Here is a 16,300-nt window from a genome sequence, read left to right as displayed (position 1 = left end):
ATGGCGAATTCCCAGCCACACTCCGCTTTGGTCGGTCATGGCAGGTGACCCGCCCGCGGCGTCTGAGTGGCCACAGCACCAGCCACACGCTGCCAAGACGGGAAGCCCCGGACAAATACTTCCCCCGACGCCCCGAGAATGCACGATTATGTAATCTCCTATCGACAAGCTCCGCCGGGTCCGTGCGCTGTCGCAAAAAAAGATGGAAATGCTCATGCATCATCCACAGATTGGGTTCGCTATTGGTCGGTTTTGGTCCTGATCACTGCGAATGATTTGATCTTGGCTTATAGGGGTTGATTTCTTCCGGGCACCATGCATTCATACATCCGTCCTCATCAGCACGTTGCTTTGCGACTCCCCTCCGATTTGACGAAAATCGTGAAGGTCGTGCCCAATACGTATGTCCCTGGAATTTCTCTCTGTGGCTTCCCGTCCCGCTAACTCCATCTGTCTATTAGGTTAATATTCCTGGGCAAATATGGCAGCTTTCCTTCCAACCAAATCATCGGACGGCCCTTCTACCTGACCTTCGAGATCCTGAGCGCTCCGGGCGACGGCGAGGGCAGCAGTCTGCGCATAATCCCGGCTGCCGAGATCCATGCGGAATCACTGATCACCGAAGGCGAAGGGGATGCAGAGGCAGATGGCGACGGCGGCGACGAGGCTGAAATGAACATGGACGAGATCCCCGTGCGCACGAACCGCGAGACCCTGGACGACAACTCGGCGCAGCGAATGACGCTGGAGGAAATCGAGGCGTTGAAGAAAGAGTCCGGTGGCGCGGGGCGGGAGATTATCGCGAAGCTCTTGGAATCGCATTCCGCGCTGGACCAGAAAACCGCTTTCTCGCTGGCCAAATATACCCTGCGCAAGCGGAAGAAGTACATGAAGCGTTTCACGGTCCTTCCGTTGGATGTCAGCCTTCTGACAAACTATATGCTGTATGAGAAGGATGCCACGAAAACATTGGAGCTGCGCGACGAACTGCTGGGTCTGCTGGGATGCTGGGGAAACGTACATTACGGATCGGATTCTTCTCTAGATGCGACTCTCGCCCCCACAAAACCCAACGGCCGCTACCTCGTCATTGATGATACGGGTGGATTGGTGGTTGCTGCCATGGCCGAGCGAATGGGTATTCTCTACCCACACGATGGAGAAGATGAAGAGGAGCAGGCGTCCGCGAATGAGCCACTTCGGCCTAAGACACAGGAGGATGCTGAGGCCAACGAAGCCCAGTCTACTGCGAACACCGCTTCTCCCCAGCGCCCGAATCGCCGGTCTCATATGTCTGCACGGGACAACACGATTACTCTTGTACATGCCAACATGCAAGCTAATCTATCTCTTCTGAAACATTTTGGATACGAGCAAGACAACCCCGACCCGACACACCCTCTTTTTGCGCACCTGAAAACCGTGTCTTGGATGCAACTATTGGACCCTAACGCGGACAGCCTATATTCCCAAGAACCCCCCGTCGTTCCAGACTCCGAATTAGCCACCCTCAAGCCTAACAAACGCAATACCTACTATCGCAAGCGAAATCGCTGGATGCGAGTGCGGAGCGTCGTGGACGAGGTTCGGGAGGGTGGATACGACGGACTTGTGGTTGCCAGTCTCACCGATCCCGACAGCTTGTTGAAACACGCTGTTCCTCTATTGGCCGGCTCGGCCCAGGTATCGGTCTACTCTCCTACAATCGAGCCTCTCACCAACCTAATGGACCTCTACTCCACTCCGAGGAAGACTGCCTTCCTCAACAAAAAGCAGGATCTGAAGCAACAGCAGTCTTCCGACCAGACCCAAACCAACGAGTTCCAAGAGCTCATTGAAGAATTCTTCCTCGATCCCTCACTTCTACTGACGCCGACACTTGAGACATCCCGGGTACGCCACTGGCAGGTCCTACCGGGCCGCACGCATCCTCTAATGTCCGGACGGGGCGGTGCCGAGGGCTATGTATTCCATGCGGTGCGAGTAATTCCCACTCAGACGGCCGTCCATGCGGCTGGAAACTCAGGTCGGAAGAAGAGGAAAATCACGGCGCCGGAAACGCCTACCGCTACGGCCGACAGCGCCAGTGGGATGGATGTTGATACGAAATGACCTGGACTCTTTGGGAACTTTCTTGCATACTTTGGTTGTAGATTAGAGTACATTCTTATTGATTATGATCAAAAGCACTTTATATATTGCTGCATTTACATTAATAATTGTATCATAATGTCGAAATCGAAATACTACGTAGAGAAGCGGAAATATATATCAAGGCCGCCCGCAGTAGATACTAGTGGAAACACCGTTGCCTGGAGGTAACACAACCTACAAAACAATTCCAACTCTCTTGTCCTCCCCGTCTATAACAGAACACATACGGATATATCAAAATTCAAGGTAGCCAATCACCTCGAAAGTCAGATACAAGAAGTAGTTTGAAGATTTTCATAAGTTGAACTGTACGCTGAATCTGAATGGTGATCGAACAAAAGGAAATGTCTCAACCTAGAAGCTCTTTCCCATGAACTTTCTCTTCGCGAAGCTAAGCCACCACTGTATATTCGTTAGTTAAATCCGACATGACCAACATAGGGGTTGTTTACCTTCGAAGGACCAACTCCACCGGGGTATAATCTAGCGTGTAGACGGATCGCGATCTCCTGTCGGACTTGAGAGAGGTACCTAAGAGCGAGGTATATTAGAAGATGAACAATCGAATAGAAATCGTCGAACAGAATAGTGGCGGGGTGAGACATACGCTCTAAGGCCCTCGGCATCCTGGCGATCCCGAGGCGGCTCAAAGGCCTGGTTCAGGGGGAACGTCGCATCACCGGGGATAGCGAACTGGTCGAGAGCGACGTTGTTCAGGGCCTATAATATCGACTCAATCAGCAAACTCATTCCCTTAGATGGCTCTATCACGTCCAGAAAGTACCTTGCTGGCTTCCAAGCTCGACATCGACGGCCGGACCTTCCCCAAACATTCACTGATAAACAAGGTTCCGTAGATGAGCATGCGGTCGGCGGGACCGTTGATCTCGAAGTTCCGGAAGAGGACATTGGCGCGGAATAGAGACAGGATCTCATCGACACAGTCGTAGGACTCGCTGTCGGGGGCAACGTCGGCGTCGGAGGTGTTGGGTGGTAGCGGGGGGAGAGTGTATGCGGGGCCGCGAGTGCGGGTACGGAGGGGGAGGACAGGAAAGTTGCCTGTTGCGACCAGGGATAGAGTCAGTGAGGGAGTAGACACATCTCGCGAGTACTTTTGAGCCGTATATCGCTTCTTTCAGGGGATGCGCGGGGGAGAGGGAGAGCTCTGGTCGTACCGATTACGGGGACATCCCGGTCCTCAAGGAAGATGGAGTGGTATGCCTAGATTGAAGTCAGACGTGGAGAGAGCATCGGTAGAATTGTCGAAGAAACGTACGGGCATATTGTATAGTTCCAATGGTCAATCAATCCTCCTAGAGCCGGTCCAAAGGGGATTGTCGGGGGAAGCGCAGGGCAGGTGGTCGGGGAGGCAGTGCTGCCAGACGGCGGGAGTTGCATGTCATCACCGGTAGGGCTGAGCTCTGCCAGGATTTTCCGGCGCCGAACCTCTTAACGCGCGGGCGGCCTCCGACGCGTCTGCTTTCTCCCATTCTCCTGTCGCCTCCAAACCACGATTTGTTCCTGCTCAATACTGGATTCGGATACTGCAACGGCCGTGTGGCTTTGACCTTCGCGAAGAAACCGAGAAAATGTCTGACTTCGAGGACGAAATGGACGTGGATGCCCCTGCCAAGGGCGCTCTGCAGTTCAGCTCCGATAACACTGGTGGAAAAGCGAAGAGAACTGCAGCAGACTTGCCGGTGGAAGCTCAAGATAACCTGCCTTGGTAATTCTATAAACTGAACCTCCGACTATTTCTGTTTATGGCTGGCTGACCTATCCTAGGGTAGAAAAGTACCGTCCTGTATCACTCGACGATGTCTCCGGACACCAGGACATTTTAGCGACGATTGACAAATTTGTCGATGCCAACGTATGCGAATTACCTCCGACGAGCCCTTCGGATGCCGCCTGTTGCTAACCTAAATCAGAGACTCCCTCATCTTCTTCTCTACGGACCTCCCGGTACCGGTAAAACATCTACAATTCTCGCGCTCGCAAGACGGATATACGGAGAGAAGAACATGCGCCAAATGGTGCTGGAACTGAACGCTAGTGATGATCGAGGCATTGACGTGGTCAGAGAGCAAATCAAGACCTTCGCTAGTCCGTCCACCCAAGCCAAACCTTTGTTTACTGGACCCCAGGCTTACCAGACTGTATAGGCACGAAACAGATCTTCTCCATGGCACCCAAGTCAACATCTAGCGACTCCTCCCTCGCCTCGTATAAATTGATTGTGCTTGACGAAGCCGACGCTATGACCTCCACCGCGCAGATGGCACTTCGCCGAATCATGGAGAAATACACTGCCAACACGCGGTTCTGTATCATTGCAAACTATACGCACAAGCTCTCCCCGGCGCTTCTATCCCGATGCACTCGATTCCGCTTTAGTCCATTGAAGGAGCAAGATATTCGGTCCTTGGTGGATCTGGTGGTTGAGAAGGAGCAGATCAACATTCAACCCGAAGCAGTGGACAGTCTGGTCACGTTGAGCAAGGGTGACATGCGTCGAGCATTGAACGTCCTCCAGGCCTGCCACGCAAGCAGTAAGCACCTTGGATCCAATTTCCCTAGCACTGCAAGCTAACTTTATCACAGGCATACCCCTCCCCATGAAGAACGCACCTAAAGACCAACCACGTCCCCAGCCGGAGATTATTACGAACGAGACGATTTACGACTGCATTGCCGCCCCGCATCCCTCTGATATCCAAGAAATCATGACGACTCTCCTTGCAACTAGCGATGTCACTTCATGTCTCAACACGGTTAATACCCTGAAGTCCAACAAGGGACTTGCCTTGGCCGACATCCTCGCAGCTCTGGGTGATCAGCTGCAGCGGCTGGAGGTCCCCGCACAGACGAGAATCACCTGGTTAGAAGGCCTTGCTGAAATCGAATTTCGACTTGCCAGCGGCGGTTCGGAAAGCATGCAAACGGGTGGTTTGGTTGGAGTTGTACGAAACGGGTGCGAATTGATGGGGGATAAGAGTGTGTCCGTCTGATCAATTAATTGCCTTGTCGTTGAAAATAGCAGAATAATAGATCCGAATACCCTTTTCAGACGCTTCAATTTCTGTGATATCTCTGGGTCGAGACCCCTTGCCTTCATGTTCCGTAGCATGTACCAGCCCAATCTTTTGAATGCACGCAGGCAAAGTTCAGTTGACTTCCGGCAACTTTATCAACCCCTCAAAAATTTACATCCGCTTTCAGTCAAAAGCAACCTTCAGATATTCCAAAACAAGCCAAGGTAGATAAAAAACAAAAACGTATTCCGGTGCGGGGAATCGAACCCCGATCTCCTGTGTGAAAGACAGGTATGATAGCCGTTACACTACGCCGGAGGTGTTGATGAATAAGCAGATGTTCTTTTGATTTCATAGCCTGGGGTCTCACTAACTATAGAAATGATTGGGATAAGGTCAGTGGTTGATGGGTTCTATTGAGTGTGACATATTGCTATAGTGATTTCATAATGGACCGGTGGAGTTTCATTTTAAGCCCACCACATCTTATTCTAGGTACCTAACAGTGTGTAGCCTACACGAGATAGAATAAGACAAGAAACAACATGGCAAAGGTAGGTAAGCTATAGTTCACCTGAGGCAAAGGCACCCGCCCCACATAGCTTCCATTGTCCAAGTACTCCGTGTCTCGTGGTAAGCCCAGCGAATCAGTGGCCTAATCTTGCGAACGTTTGACTATTAAGCAATTTAAGGTAGCATGGCAGAGAAAAGTAAACAGGAAACTTAGTTGTCTGCTCAATAGATATTATACGCGATCTAATCACCAGCCTAACGGTATTAAACCCTGATGATTCTACGGGCCCGATGAACAAGATATTCAATTTTTGGGTCTTGATAAGCCTAGGCTTATGGCGTCAAATTTGGCAAGATTTGCTATCTACTATCCGGCGTAGTGTAACGGCTATCATACCTGTCTTTCACACAGGAGATCGGGGTTCGATTCCCCGCACCGGAAGCATTTTCTTTTTTGCGCTCATAGTGTTTTTTTTTTTTTTTTTTTGGGTTTGCTCCGCACTGTTACTTCTTTCTCTTCCACAATCAAAAATGATATTGATCGACCAGACTCGACGAGCCTGCATGGATGGCTTTTCCTTATGAGATCAAGCTTTTGTGGCTTCCGTTACTGTTTACAATCTGACCTAGATCTCAGCCTACCTTTCATTGCACGCCAGCAACAGGTCGTGCAAGGCCGTTTTACTACTAATTACTCGTAGTAATAAGCTTTTAACGAAATTAATTTTTCGGACTATAAGACTTCCTCCGAGCACCAGTCTCTCGTGTGATAGTATGCAGCCATCATACATTAGGTTAATATCACCGAGGTCGTATGTGGTGGCATATAGTATCAAAAGTGGGGGTGTCCAACGCGTGGTACCAAACATGGAGACCAGGAGTGATCTGGCAATGTCCATTCCGGAGTATATTTTTCCACTGACCGGATAGTACTTGGTGAGCTTCCAAGCAACGGAGAAAACAGAAAGAAAAAAGAAAAATCTCCGATTGCTCGCAAAGCTTTGATCTGTTATCTGATCTTATCCGATCTCATCTTATCTCCCCCCCTGCCTATTTAGCATGTAGAAGGTACTGGCGAAGTAAGACCGATGTAACCAGCGGCACACTTCCCATCGATGCCAATTCTACAGGGCTGATCTGCCACCGATTTGGCGGACTTCGCCGATGACTGCCGAGGTGCCAAGATCAGCGCGAGGGAGACGAGAGACTAGACTTCTCTCCACCGGCACTAATCCCCTGCTGCCCCAATGGCAGACAAGCTTTCATATCTGATAGGATGCAATTAGCTAATGAGTTCCTTCCTCCTGTGCATCGTTTTCTCCTCGGACAAATCACTTCCTGTCACTGCATCGTTCCCCGCACGGCCCTGGTCGAGTCAGGGAACTCAATTCGGGCATCCACGGGGGTCTATCATGCACCCGAAAGCAAGCTTCTGCAGGCGTTGGCTGCTACCGCGGAAATCTCGCTCGGGCGTACAGGGTAGGATCCGAGGAGAACAAATGAGCCCGTCGTTGCTCTGGACCTCCGCACGACCGGCACTTGCATTCCACTATCTGCGGACCCCGCCGTGAGTCAAGAGTCATCATGATAACACCGGCCCATTCCCTCCCTTCTCCGCGGCTGTCCCGCTAGTTACTATCATCATCATATAAATCTCAACTCTGCATCCGCATTCTCCTCGTTCTCTTCGAGACGAGCCATCCCCCGATTTACCGGTCTTGCTGGTGTCGTTGCAACCTGCCATCCTTCACAATGCGGTCTTCCTCGCAACCATCGAGCCTAGTGCTGGCTCTCCTAGCCACGCCGTTTGCTCCCTTCGCTTCGGCTGAACGAGTCCTCGGAGCTTATGTCTTTGCTCGCCACGGAGACCGCACCCCCAAGGTTCTGGGCAGCACACAGCTCACCGACCTGGGATACAGCCAGGTATACCAGACCGGCAGCTACTACCATGACCGCTACATCGACTCGGACTCAGCATCCCACATCGAAGGCATCAGCTCCGACCTCGTCAAGCTCAGCCAAATTGACACCTCCGCGCCCTCCGACAACGTGCTGCAGAACTCCGCCATCGGCTTCCTCCAGGGCGTCTATCCCCCGGCCGGCTCCTCCGCCAACCAAACCCTCAGCAATGGCACCACCGTCGAAGCACCTCTTAACGGCTACCAACTCATTCCTCTCTCGCTGATCTCCCAAGGCACTGACAGCGAAGACAACACCTGGCTCCAGGACGCCACCGGCTGCGAGAACGCCAAAGTCAGCAGCAACAACTACTACAGCTCGACGCTGTACAGCGACATCCTCTCGTCCAGCGCCTCGTTCTACAAATCCCTCTCCTCCATGCTCTCCGGCGCCTTCTCCGACAGCGAAATGAGCTTCAAAAACGCCTACACCATCTTCGACTACCTCAACGTCGCCTCCATCCACAACACCTCCAACACCCCCTCCGCCTCCCAACTCACCCGCCTCTTCCACCTCGCCAACATCGAACAATACAACCTCGCCTACAACACCACCGACACGGCGCGCGCCATCGCCGGCTCCCAACTCGCCGGTGAAATGCTCGCCGCCCTGAACGCCACCATCACCAACAAGGCCGAGAAAAAGAAACTCAACATCCAATTCGGCTCCTACGGCACCTTCCTCTCCTACTTCGGCCTGGCCCAGCTCCCTGGCGTGAACGTCAACTTCACCGGCGTGCCGGACTACGCATCGTCCATGGCCTGGGAGCTCGTCACCGACGCCCCGGGGTCCTCTTTCCCATCGGAGTCGGAAATCAGCGTGCGCTTCGTCTTCCACAACGGAACCATCACGGACGGCAGCAGCCCGTCCGAATACGCGCTCTACGGCGAATCGAACGCCACGATCCCGTGGTCCACGTTTGTCGAGCAGACGAAGAAGATCGCCGTCTCGTCCGACGAAGAGTGGTGCGAGGTGTGCGGGAACTCGGATAGTAAGTGTTCCTCGTCGGGGTCTGGGTCGGGCTCGGATTCGGGCTCGGGCTCCGTGGGTGCGTCGTCGAAGGATGACGGTGGCGTGTCGAGACCCGTGGCCGGTGTCATCGGGGCCATGGTGACTCTGGCTGTCATTTTGGGTCTGGAGGCGTTGATCCTGGCGGTGGGCGGGTTCCGGATTGCGAAGAAGCAGAAGAACGCGGGTGTGGAGGCGCCGGTGGAGGCGGTTACGGAGAATAAGAAGGTTGATGTTTAATGGGTAATGGATAGTTGAATCTATTGCGGAGAATGTTTACGAGGATACGGTTATGCATGCATGCCAACGGTTGATTTTACGAGATATCAAAATGCTATTATTTTCAATGCTCATGGGAACCCCAAGACCTTTTCCCATCCAATCCAAAACACCGCATCGATCCGAAGAAGCGCAAAGCGAATCATATCCAGACTCTTCGCATGTAATCGAAAGATCGAGCGGGCCTGATCAAGAGCTTCCCGTCGCTTCTTATACTCTTCTCCACTTCCCACCCCCTCCTGATGCACCGTGACCGCGAGAAGAAACAGAAGGTTTGTGATTAGCGCGAACGAGGTTTTAGACCCTAACAGCTGAGTATGAGTAAAGGAACACGGGCTAAGACTATGAGATCAACATACAAGAAGCCCAAAAAGCTTGGTAATGCACTGGCCTGAAAGACGAAACAAGGCTTAGGGCTGCGTCGGCCTCGACGGACGCCGTCTTGAGGATCTGCGATTTCGCGGCGTGCCATTCCTCTGTATCCTCTGGGCTCGGGGATGCGTTGTTGAATGGACGTAGCAATGCGCGAAGAACGAGGATTTTGAGGGACTGGTAGGCGATTTGTAGGGATGCTGAGTTGTCGGAGACGGTGGTTCTATACTCGTTTGTGGAGTCGATCATCATGGAGGGTGGGAGGTTGGCGTGCCACATTGTGAGTTCTTGCATGATTGGACGAGCGATGGATATAGTTAAACGGAAATCTTTGGATAGAGTGGATATTGAGCGTAAAGAGCTGGTTAATATTAGCTTCTTCTTGTGATCGCATGTTGGTGACGGGCCATACTAAAGATCAGTTAATATCTTGTCTAATATGGTGGTGAGCTTTAAGAATTGATAGGTGTATGATTCTTCGCTATTATCAGTTGTTTTAGTGCCTATACTCGTTGAGGGAAGCTCAATGATCATCCAGTCATTCTTTGAGATATGACTGGGTCGACCAAAGCTGGAAGCGAGCCATTTGTCGACGGTGTAGGTAATCCATGACAATCGCTGTCGGGTGCGGACTTCCTCCGTTGGTATATTCCAATGACATGGGTCAAGATGCAAGCCTAGTGTCTGAGCCATCGATACGGTCATACCCAGTAGAGCCCATTTCCCGGCACTGTCAAGTACAAGGGGGTTTTCAGGTGGCTGTAAAAGCAAAATAAGAGCAGCTTGTAAGGAGGATATCGTAGGTTCCGAGAGTGCATTATTGAGCGCGTTCCACGCAATCTTGAATAGAACTTCTGGCGATGGAGGGCTATAAACAAGCTCAATACATAAGTAGTCGTCAAAAGCCGTAAATGGCTGGGTGATTGAGTAGATCGCCGCCAATAAATTACACGGGGCATTTGACGGATTGGGAAGGTTTTCCTCGGATAATATGGGGAATTGTGGATTTATAAATCGAATGAATCTGTTGAGATGTTGGCTTCATGATCGCAACTTGCAGTTCCATTGACAACTCACAGCTTAATTAACCGCTCCCCGATTTCCGCGGGAACAATCTGCGATAAGGCCGGTAATTGCCCATCCTGAATATGGGATAGAACCTGGTCTCTTGAATCTATACTTGGATTTGGTTTTGACAATAGAAATTGAACCGGCACTCCAGTATCCTGCACAGCGCGTACAGTAAGCTTCGAGAAAGCAAACTCCGACTTCTCGTCGAACTGGTAATGCCGTAATAGATAAGGATCCATATCTCCCGTCAGACCGCAAAGTTGAGACGCCACTGACAGATTACTATCAAGTGGTATTTGAGCCGATCTAGGAATCGTATCAAAGCGTGATAACCCCTGGTCGTCATAAATACTCAGCATCAGATCATCCATTATGGATTGATCTCCCCCAGCGGGGACCGAAGAGCCATGTAGACCATCATCGAGCTCCTTTTCCAAATCGAAACCCATCAGTTGGTCCCCGAGGGTTGATGACTCAAGCGCAAAAGGGCTTCCGGTCACCGGTAAAAAGTCCAGATGCTGTGGTTGCACAACGTCTTCGTGCAATTGCTCTTGAGTAGCCATCTCATTGCTCGAAATTGGAGATGTCGATAATCTTCTTTCAGCAATCGGTCTTCTCCTCCGGACTATACGGTCCGTAAACTCACAAGGTTGTCTGTGAGCTCTGCACAGACGACATGGGGGAACGGTATCGATTTGACAGGCGGACTTTCGAGACCGGCAAAAGTCGCATGCTCGTTGGGCTTTGCTCATGTACCTACGGGGACCGGCCGATGCAAGCGACATCGGTTTTGTAGAGTGATCATTTTCCATGGACTTCGGATATAGAGTGACAAGGTGCAATGGTTGGAGAATAATGAAAGAGACTGGGGAGAATGTACCTGGAAGGAGATAAGGAAGGACGCGCTCATTTGCGGGGAACCACGTGGAGGGGATGAGTCAGCACTCTATACTTCCAGCTCTTATAAAGTGGTTGTTGCCATCTACGCGCTGACCTGCACCGCCGGTAAGAACTGATTGCTAACCATCTTAGCGACTTTCTCAACATTTGATCTGCAAGGGGATACATCCCATGCAATGGCTCTTCCACTTTATATCCCGCCATGCATTCACACTCCTACCGGCCGGTATCACTTTCCAACATCTGACAAGCCCCTCAGAATTCAAATCGAGGGTCCTTTGATCGCCATAGGAAGACTCCTACCAAATATTCAGTGGCGTCTGAATCTACTAGACCAAAAGTTCCCGCAGCCAGCAGGCCCGGAGCTAGCACGGTTGACGTATCAGGCAATATATAGGCGCGATGTCTGCCTAGAGGCCCCCGGTGACCTAGTGGTCCGAGATGAGTATTTGGGTTGGATGCCAGAAAAATATCCGGAAGAGTTGGTTTGCGTTCAGTCTCTAGCATGATATCTCAATAGCTAATCATTCAATTTACCAGGTTGATTGACTATTATGGTGTTACCTTTGACCATCTTGTCCCAGATGGCGATATCAATCCTGAGGTATTGCAGATTAACATCATTGAGATTGAGGATGACGATGGCGTTTATGCAAATTCATGGCTTTTATTCGCAGTAGACCCGGCTGATTTTATTGGGAAGAAGGTCCTCGCAGTGCCGAGATGTTGCCAGAAGAGAAAGGGCACACAGGATCGCTGGCGAGTGAATGCACTTGTCGACCAGAGGGTTCATGGATGGGAAGAGATGAAGACTCCTGAGGAATGGAAATTTGTAACTCAAGGAGTAGAGAGCAGTTTGCGTTCTACAAAGACTTAATCGAAAGGTGCTGGCTATGAATTATGGTAAATAGTCAAAGCTCTTTTATTTGATTTACTTTCCACTTTTATGTACTGCTTATTCCTATAGGTTGCTTCCATATTACTACCAAACCACAATAGTATTCAATACAAGTACAACAATATCAATGGTCCATGAACAGATTAACAAGCAGTATACAGATCACAATCGACTCTTGCCTTTAATCTCCCTCAACTTGCCATCAGCCAAATCCACCGCATCCTGCGCCATACCCAACCCAGCCTGAAACCCCGTTCCTCCAGCCCCATAATTATGCACCACGATCTTCCCACCATCCTTCATCTGCTCCAGTTCCACCCTTGCACCCCCTTCCCTCGAAGGCCGAAATCCTACCGCCTCTCCTAGGATCTTCGTATCCCCAGTCTTCAGCACAGGAAGCAACTCCCCAGTCCTCTTCAGAATCGACTCCGTCTCATGCGGCTTGACTTGGCTATCCCAATTGCCTTTCTGCAGGTACCCGCCCAGAATGACGGTGTTATCCGAGAGCGGTCGCGGAATCACGTACGTCTCGTAGTCTTTTCCATGACGCATGATATTCTGCGCTACGGAGGGCGCCTTGACCAGGACGATCTGTCCTCGGGTAGGATAGCATTTGGAGTCATTGACTCCGGGAAACGACACCGCTGCGTTGCCGATACAATTGAAGACGACTTTCGTGGCGGGCGAAAGGAATGCCTCTGAGAGCGATGCAATTTTGCGGCGCTCGAAGCGCACGCCGCCGTAGTGCGGCTTGGACAAGAGGCCCTGTAAATGCTGACAATGGGCTGGTGCGTTGATCGTGATGGTCGTGAATCTGAGGCCGAACGATACTCCGGGTGGGAGTTCGTTTTGCGGGACTTCAACGGGCTGGGGAATCGTGAGCTTTTCATCGCCACCGGAGACACGCCATGAAGGAATAATTCATCAGTCTTACATCTCGCAGATACTCGACAATGCTCTGAATCTTGTCACTCGAGGGCATCTCATCCCAATACTCTGTTGATTCCGTCTTCGACAGATACTTGGCCTCTTCGGCGCCTCTCTCCACCAAGTCCATCATCGTCAAATAGCCCAGTCGGTCCCAGTGCAGGGCATTCTTATCGCTGCCCGAGATACCAGAGAAGTTTCCTCCGGCCCTACAACGAATATTACAGATAAAAGTTCAATATGCACTCGGTTTTGCAAGGTGAAATTAACATACCAGGGCGACGTATAGTTGATGGTTTTATCACCCGGAAGATGCTCCGCCACAACGATCACATATTGACCGTAGCCACGCTTGGATAACTCCAAAGCGACGCTTAAGCCGATGATGCCGGCGCTGGAAGTACATGTTCGAGTCAGAAGTGGTCAATTGCCGAGGTCGGGGATGTGGGCGTTACCCTAGAACGACGATATCGTCGTGTGCCATTTTCGCTGGATACTGAGGCTCTGGATAAATCACTCTATCTTGTCAAAATGTGCAGTCCAATTCCTGTGAGTCATTGAAGATATAGTTAAGTGACGGGACGAAGTCGATGGAATAGTGACGGTCCGATTGGCGGCATCCGCTGGTCCCGGCGATGCAACCCTTAGATAACGCTAAAGATAAGGGCGGGATAGGCATTCATTAGCGTATGGATTCGGGAATTACGTTGGGAAATAGAAACGGTAGAAAAAATTATGCGTACGCAGTAGTGTTGAATGTTCGAAATAGAATTAAAAAAACCATGCAAACTGCTCCCCACGACATGACATCATTTACCACTATTCTTGCCCGCCACAACCGCATACTTCCCCACGCCCAATGAGGCCTCTTCATCTGCCCTCGTATTCATGTTCGATGACTCCATCGACTCCAGCACAGGAAGAGGCTCATCCAAGGCCCGTCCAAAAAGAATATAAAATAGAACACCCGCCACAAAGCCCACAATGGCCAGGGATCCGTACATCCAGACCAGATACGGGTCTTGCGAGACCGGAGCGAGACCGATACAGATGGCCGCGGCGATGCCAATCGTAAGCCAGAAAAGAGCAGACACCAACGAGCGAAGGCTATTTATCATGGGTCAGTTGGCTGTGCCATATACCAATACAATTTCTCTCGTGGATTACTTACTTTTCCGGTGCCTTGGTGAAAGCGATCTCCAGCCCCGTTACCACTACAAAAGCCTCGGAGAATGCGACCAGAATGTAGGCCGGTGCTTGGATCCAGACGTGGATGCTCTGAGGCGGCGAGTTGTAGATGTAGTGTTGGAGGACACTGGCATATACCATGGACATGGACGCCATTAAAAATCCGGCGGTGATTTTTAGTTCTGGTCGGAAGTCGATCTTGAAATGGCGTAGAAGGGGGTATATAACAACTGTGGAGGTTAGATCTCTTTTATATGTAACTTGGCGTAACAAATGAAGGGTGGCCTCTTACGGTCCAGAAGAGGAATAAAAATGATCAAAGCAATTGGGTCCAGATTTTGCAGGAGATCATTCGGTGTACCGTGCAACGCCATCTGGCCGGCTTGCGAGATAAGATTATTCCAGATTTGTACCCAGCAAATGAAGTAGAACGGGAAGAGAAGGAACAGCTAAGCAGATATCAGCTTTCTAATTTGGGTAGTTTCTTAGGACAAGAATGGAAGGATTTACCTTGCAGGCCGTGATGCCTGATTTGACTTCTTGAACACTCTGATCAGTATACTTGACGTCTGATGCAATCGAGTATCTATCTATACGACTATGTTCCCTCAGAGCACTGGGCTTTGCATTCTCGAATCCCTTTTCCGCTATCGCAATGTGGATTGTCCTGGCTGCATCCACAATTGGGGATCCCTGGGGCTGAGTTTTCGTGAATAACTTGCTGCTGCTAACGAAGATAACAGCGGCAATAACGATTACTCTTAGAAAGAATGTTAGCCAATTTTGTTAATAGGTGGACCGCGCTTGTATACGAACATCAAAGGGATGAGGAAGGCAAGCCAGAATGAAACTTTAGCTTCCACATTGACGGTTATGAGTGGCGACAAGGCACCGATATTGACAGCCCAGTAGAACCTATTCTCAGTTAGATAGGAGACATTTGTTCTTGCCTGGAAAAAGCGACTTACCACATAAACATCCGCTCAATGGTTAGTCCAGGATCAACGACCACTCGCTCGCCCGACTTTAGGGTTTTGATATAAGCGTTGGCCTTTTGGTACTGCTCAGCGCAGAACGGTGTAACGTTTGCTTTGATTCCACCAGTTCCCAGTCCGATAATGACCATCGACGCAACCAGTCCTCCAAATGCTGAGCCCCCTTTGATAGCTGCTGGGGTGGCAGTTGCTACTAGAAGAGTCAAGCCGACGACATAAATACCCGAAGATACACAAATAGCCTTGAACTTGCCAATATACTGATCTGTGTCGACATTTATTAGCGACCTGATATGAAACACTAGTTGTTCCCTTACCAGCGATCACCGCACCCAGGACAGTTGAGGCATATGCCCAGAATTTGAAAAAGTTCCCCAGGGCAGTGGCAATGGCTTGACCTTTTCCCAGAGCACCTGGTAATTCTGAGCCTGGTGCATAAGGGTTCCTATTATGTCCAAATTTAGAATCATGTTCGCACGATGGCTTCAAGGTTAAAATATTATAGCATCACATACTTGATATAATTCTGAAGCGGCCCACTCAATCCAAAGTACGTAAATCGCTCCCCTAGTTCGACGATGATGATGAGGAGAGCAACCCAGGGCATGCGATCTGGTATGCGACGCAAACCAGGCTCGTATGCTTGATCTGTGGGGTTGTTGTCTTTCCCCGCCGTCAATGAGGGGCCTCTCTGTTCTTCAGCTCTTCCTGACATCCTTGAACTTTCAGGCATGGTGATCTATGTCGGGTTGCGAAGAACTGCGGCCTTGCTTTGGCATGTGGTCCGTTTATAGATGCATGCCCTCACGAGTACTCCATGACTGTTATCTCTGACTATCCCACGGCCGATAAGTGTGGGGAAGCAGATACGAGACTCCATACGGCGTGGTTAGTTGGTGGATGCCGCCAATCAAGAGCGATGCCGACGCCGGCCCACTGTTAGCCCGATGGGGAAATCATAGAACTATTCAGATGGTACGGAGGCTATCGCGATTATTGGT

At 50.6% G+C, this 16,300-nt stretch overlaps 7 protein-coding genes and 2 non-coding genes across 9 annotated transcripts; 5 read left to right on the top strand and 4 right to left on the bottom strand.

Moving 5' to 3' along the window:
* Nucleotides 1–240: 240 nt before the first annotated feature.
* Nucleotides 241–2,160, top strand: trm6 (tRNA 1-methyladenosine methyltransferase subunit GCD10). Its single transcript, XM_024846403.1, has 2 exons — nucleotides 241–401; nucleotides 462–2,160. Exons 1-2 carry the CDS (start codon nucleotides 316–318, stop codon nucleotides 2,110–2,112), a joined length of 1,737 nt encoding a protein of 578 aa, XP_024707471.1. The 5' UTR covers nucleotides 241–315; the 3' UTR covers nucleotides 2,113–2,160.
* Nucleotides 2,161–2,339: 179 nt separating this feature from the next.
* Nucleotides 2,340–3,497, bottom strand: P170DRAFT_434003 (actin-related protein 2/3 complex subunit 3). The gene is made up of 6 exons (XM_024848625.1): nucleotides 3,431–3,497; nucleotides 3,330–3,375; nucleotides 2,939–3,213; nucleotides 2,762–2,874; nucleotides 2,607–2,685; nucleotides 2,340–2,556 (listed from the first exon to the last, which is right to left on the bottom strand). Exons 1-6 carry the CDS (start codon nucleotides 3,434–3,436, stop codon nucleotides 2,509–2,511), a joined length of 567 nt encoding a protein of 188 aa, XP_024707470.1. The 5' UTR covers nucleotides 3,437–3,497; the 3' UTR covers nucleotides 2,340–2,508.
* Nucleotides 3,498–3,614: 117 nt separating this feature from the next.
* Nucleotides 3,615–5,220, top strand: P170DRAFT_377723 (replication factor C subunit 3). Its single transcript, XM_024845414.1, has 5 exons — nucleotides 3,615–3,880; nucleotides 3,940–4,027; nucleotides 4,086–4,260; nucleotides 4,320–4,706; nucleotides 4,759–5,220. Exons 1-5 carry the CDS (start codon nucleotides 3,744–3,746, stop codon nucleotides 5,163–5,165), a joined length of 1,194 nt encoding a protein of 397 aa, XP_024707469.1. The 5' UTR covers nucleotides 3,615–3,743; the 3' UTR covers nucleotides 5,166–5,220.
* A 215-nt stretch (nucleotides 5,221–5,435) lies between these two features.
* P170DRAFT_t42 lies at nucleotides 5,436–5,507 on the bottom strand. Its single transcript has one exon. It is a non-coding gene; the product is annotated as a tRNA-Glu (tRNA).
* A 565-nt stretch (nucleotides 5,508–6,072) lies between these two features.
* On the top strand, nucleotides 6,073–6,144 carry P170DRAFT_t64. Its single transcript has one exon. It is a non-coding gene; the product is annotated as a tRNA-Glu (tRNA).
* Nucleotides 6,145–7,454: 1,310 nt separating this feature from the next.
* On the top strand, nucleotides 7,455–8,909 carry P170DRAFT_352743 (phosphoglycerate mutase-like protein; the record flags this gene model as incomplete). Its single annotated transcript, XM_024843936.1, has 1 exon — nucleotides 7,455–8,909. The coding sequence occupies one exon, from the start codon at nucleotides 7,455–7,457 to the stop codon at nucleotides 8,907–8,909; it is 1,455 nt and encodes a 484-aa protein (XP_024707468.1).
* A 110-nt stretch (nucleotides 8,910–9,019) lies between these two features.
* On the bottom strand, nucleotides 9,020–11,176 carry P170DRAFT_350479 (uncharacterized protein; the record flags this gene model as incomplete). Its single annotated transcript, XM_024843806.1, has 4 exons — nucleotides 9,020–9,252; nucleotides 9,308–9,681; nucleotides 9,733–10,344; nucleotides 10,398–11,176. The coding sequence occupies 4 exons, from the start codon at nucleotides 11,174–11,176 to the stop codon at nucleotides 9,020–9,022; spliced, it is 1,998 nt and encodes a 665-aa protein (XP_024707467.1).
* Nucleotides 11,177–11,423: 247 nt separating this feature from the next.
* Nucleotides 11,424–12,168, top strand: P170DRAFT_507023 (uncharacterized protein; the record flags this gene model as incomplete). The annotated part of the gene is made up of 2 exons (XM_024854436.1): nucleotides 11,424–11,772; nucleotides 11,832–12,168. The coding sequence occupies exons 1-2, from the start codon at nucleotides 11,468–11,470 to the stop codon at nucleotides 12,166–12,168; spliced, it is 642 nt and encodes a 213-aa protein (XP_024707466.1). The 5' UTR covers nucleotides 11,424–11,467.
* A 114-nt stretch (nucleotides 12,169–12,282) lies between these two features.
* P170DRAFT_402089 (FAD-binding oxidoreductase) lies at nucleotides 12,283–16,110 on the bottom strand. The gene is made up of 12 exons (XM_024846402.1): nucleotides 15,815–16,110; nucleotides 15,617–15,744; nucleotides 15,273–15,564; nucleotides 15,121–15,219; nucleotides 14,815–15,064; nucleotides 14,597–14,753; nucleotides 14,288–14,534; nucleotides 13,963–14,223; nucleotides 13,572–13,634; nucleotides 13,391–13,510; nucleotides 13,124–13,325; nucleotides 12,283–13,056 (listed from the first exon to the last, which is right to left on the bottom strand). Exons 1-12 carry the CDS (start codon nucleotides 16,030–16,032, stop codon nucleotides 12,352–12,354), a joined length of 2,742 nt encoding a protein of 913 aa, XP_024707465.1. The 5' UTR covers nucleotides 16,033–16,110; the 3' UTR covers nucleotides 12,283–12,351.
* Between the last annotated feature and the right edge of the window lie 190 nt (nucleotides 16,111–16,300).

This window comes from Aspergillus steynii (genome assembly GCF_002849105.1).
Source record: "Aspergillus steynii IBT 23096 chromosome Unknown P170scaffold_2, whole genome shotgun sequence".
In the NCBI taxonomy this organism is placed as follows: Eukaryota; Fungi; Ascomycota; class Eurotiomycetes; order Eurotiales; family Aspergillaceae; genus Aspergillus; species Aspergillus steynii.
The sequence above is the reverse complement of the archived record's forward strand: the minus strand, read 5'-3'. Positions and strand labels throughout refer to the sequence as shown.

Excerpts from the sequence above, each read along its gene's own strand:
- trm6 (XM_024846403.1), top strand. The coding sequence starts at position 316 with ATGCATTCATACATCCGTCCTCATCAGCACGTTGCTTTGCGACTCCCC. Across the intron at positions 402-461 it reads GTGAAGGTCGTGCCCAATAC|GTTAATATTCCTGGGCAAAT; the intron begins GTATGTCCCTGG and ends TCTGTCTATTAG.
- P170DRAFT_434003 (XM_024848625.1), bottom strand. Across the intron at positions 3,214-3,329 it reads CCGGGATGTCCCCGTAATCG|GCAACTTTCCTGTCCTCCCC; the intron begins GTACGACCAGAG and ends TGGTCGCAACAG. Across the intron at positions 2,686-2,761 it reads GATGCCGAGGGCCTTAGAGC|GTACCTCTCTCAAGTCCGAC; the intron begins GTATGTCTCACC and ends CCTCGCTCTTAG.
- P170DRAFT_377723 (XM_024845414.1), top strand. The coding sequence starts at position 3,744 with ATGTCTGACTTCGAGGACGAAATGGACGTGGATGCCCCTGCCAAGGGC. Across the intron at positions 4,028-4,085 it reads ACAAATTTGTCGATGCCAAC|AGACTCCCTCATCTTCTTCT; the intron begins GTATGCGAATTA and ends AACCTAAATCAG. Across the intron at positions 4,707-4,758 it reads CCAGGCCTGCCACGCAAGCA|GCATACCCCTCCCCATGAAG; the intron begins GTAAGCACCTTG and ends ACTTTATCACAG.
- P170DRAFT_402089 (XM_024846402.1), bottom strand. The coding sequence starts at position 16,032 with ATGCCTGAAAGTTCAAGGATGTCAGGAAGAGCTGAAGAACAGAGAGGC. Across the intron at positions 14,754-14,814 it reads CAGGCATCACGGCCTGCAAG|CTGTTCCTTCTCTTCCCGTT; the intron begins GTAAATCCTTCC and ends ATATCTGCTTAG. Across the intron at positions 14,224-14,287 it reads TTCACCAAGGCACCGGAAAA|CCTTCGCTCGTTGGTGTCTG; the intron begins GTAAGTAATCCA and ends CATGATAAATAG.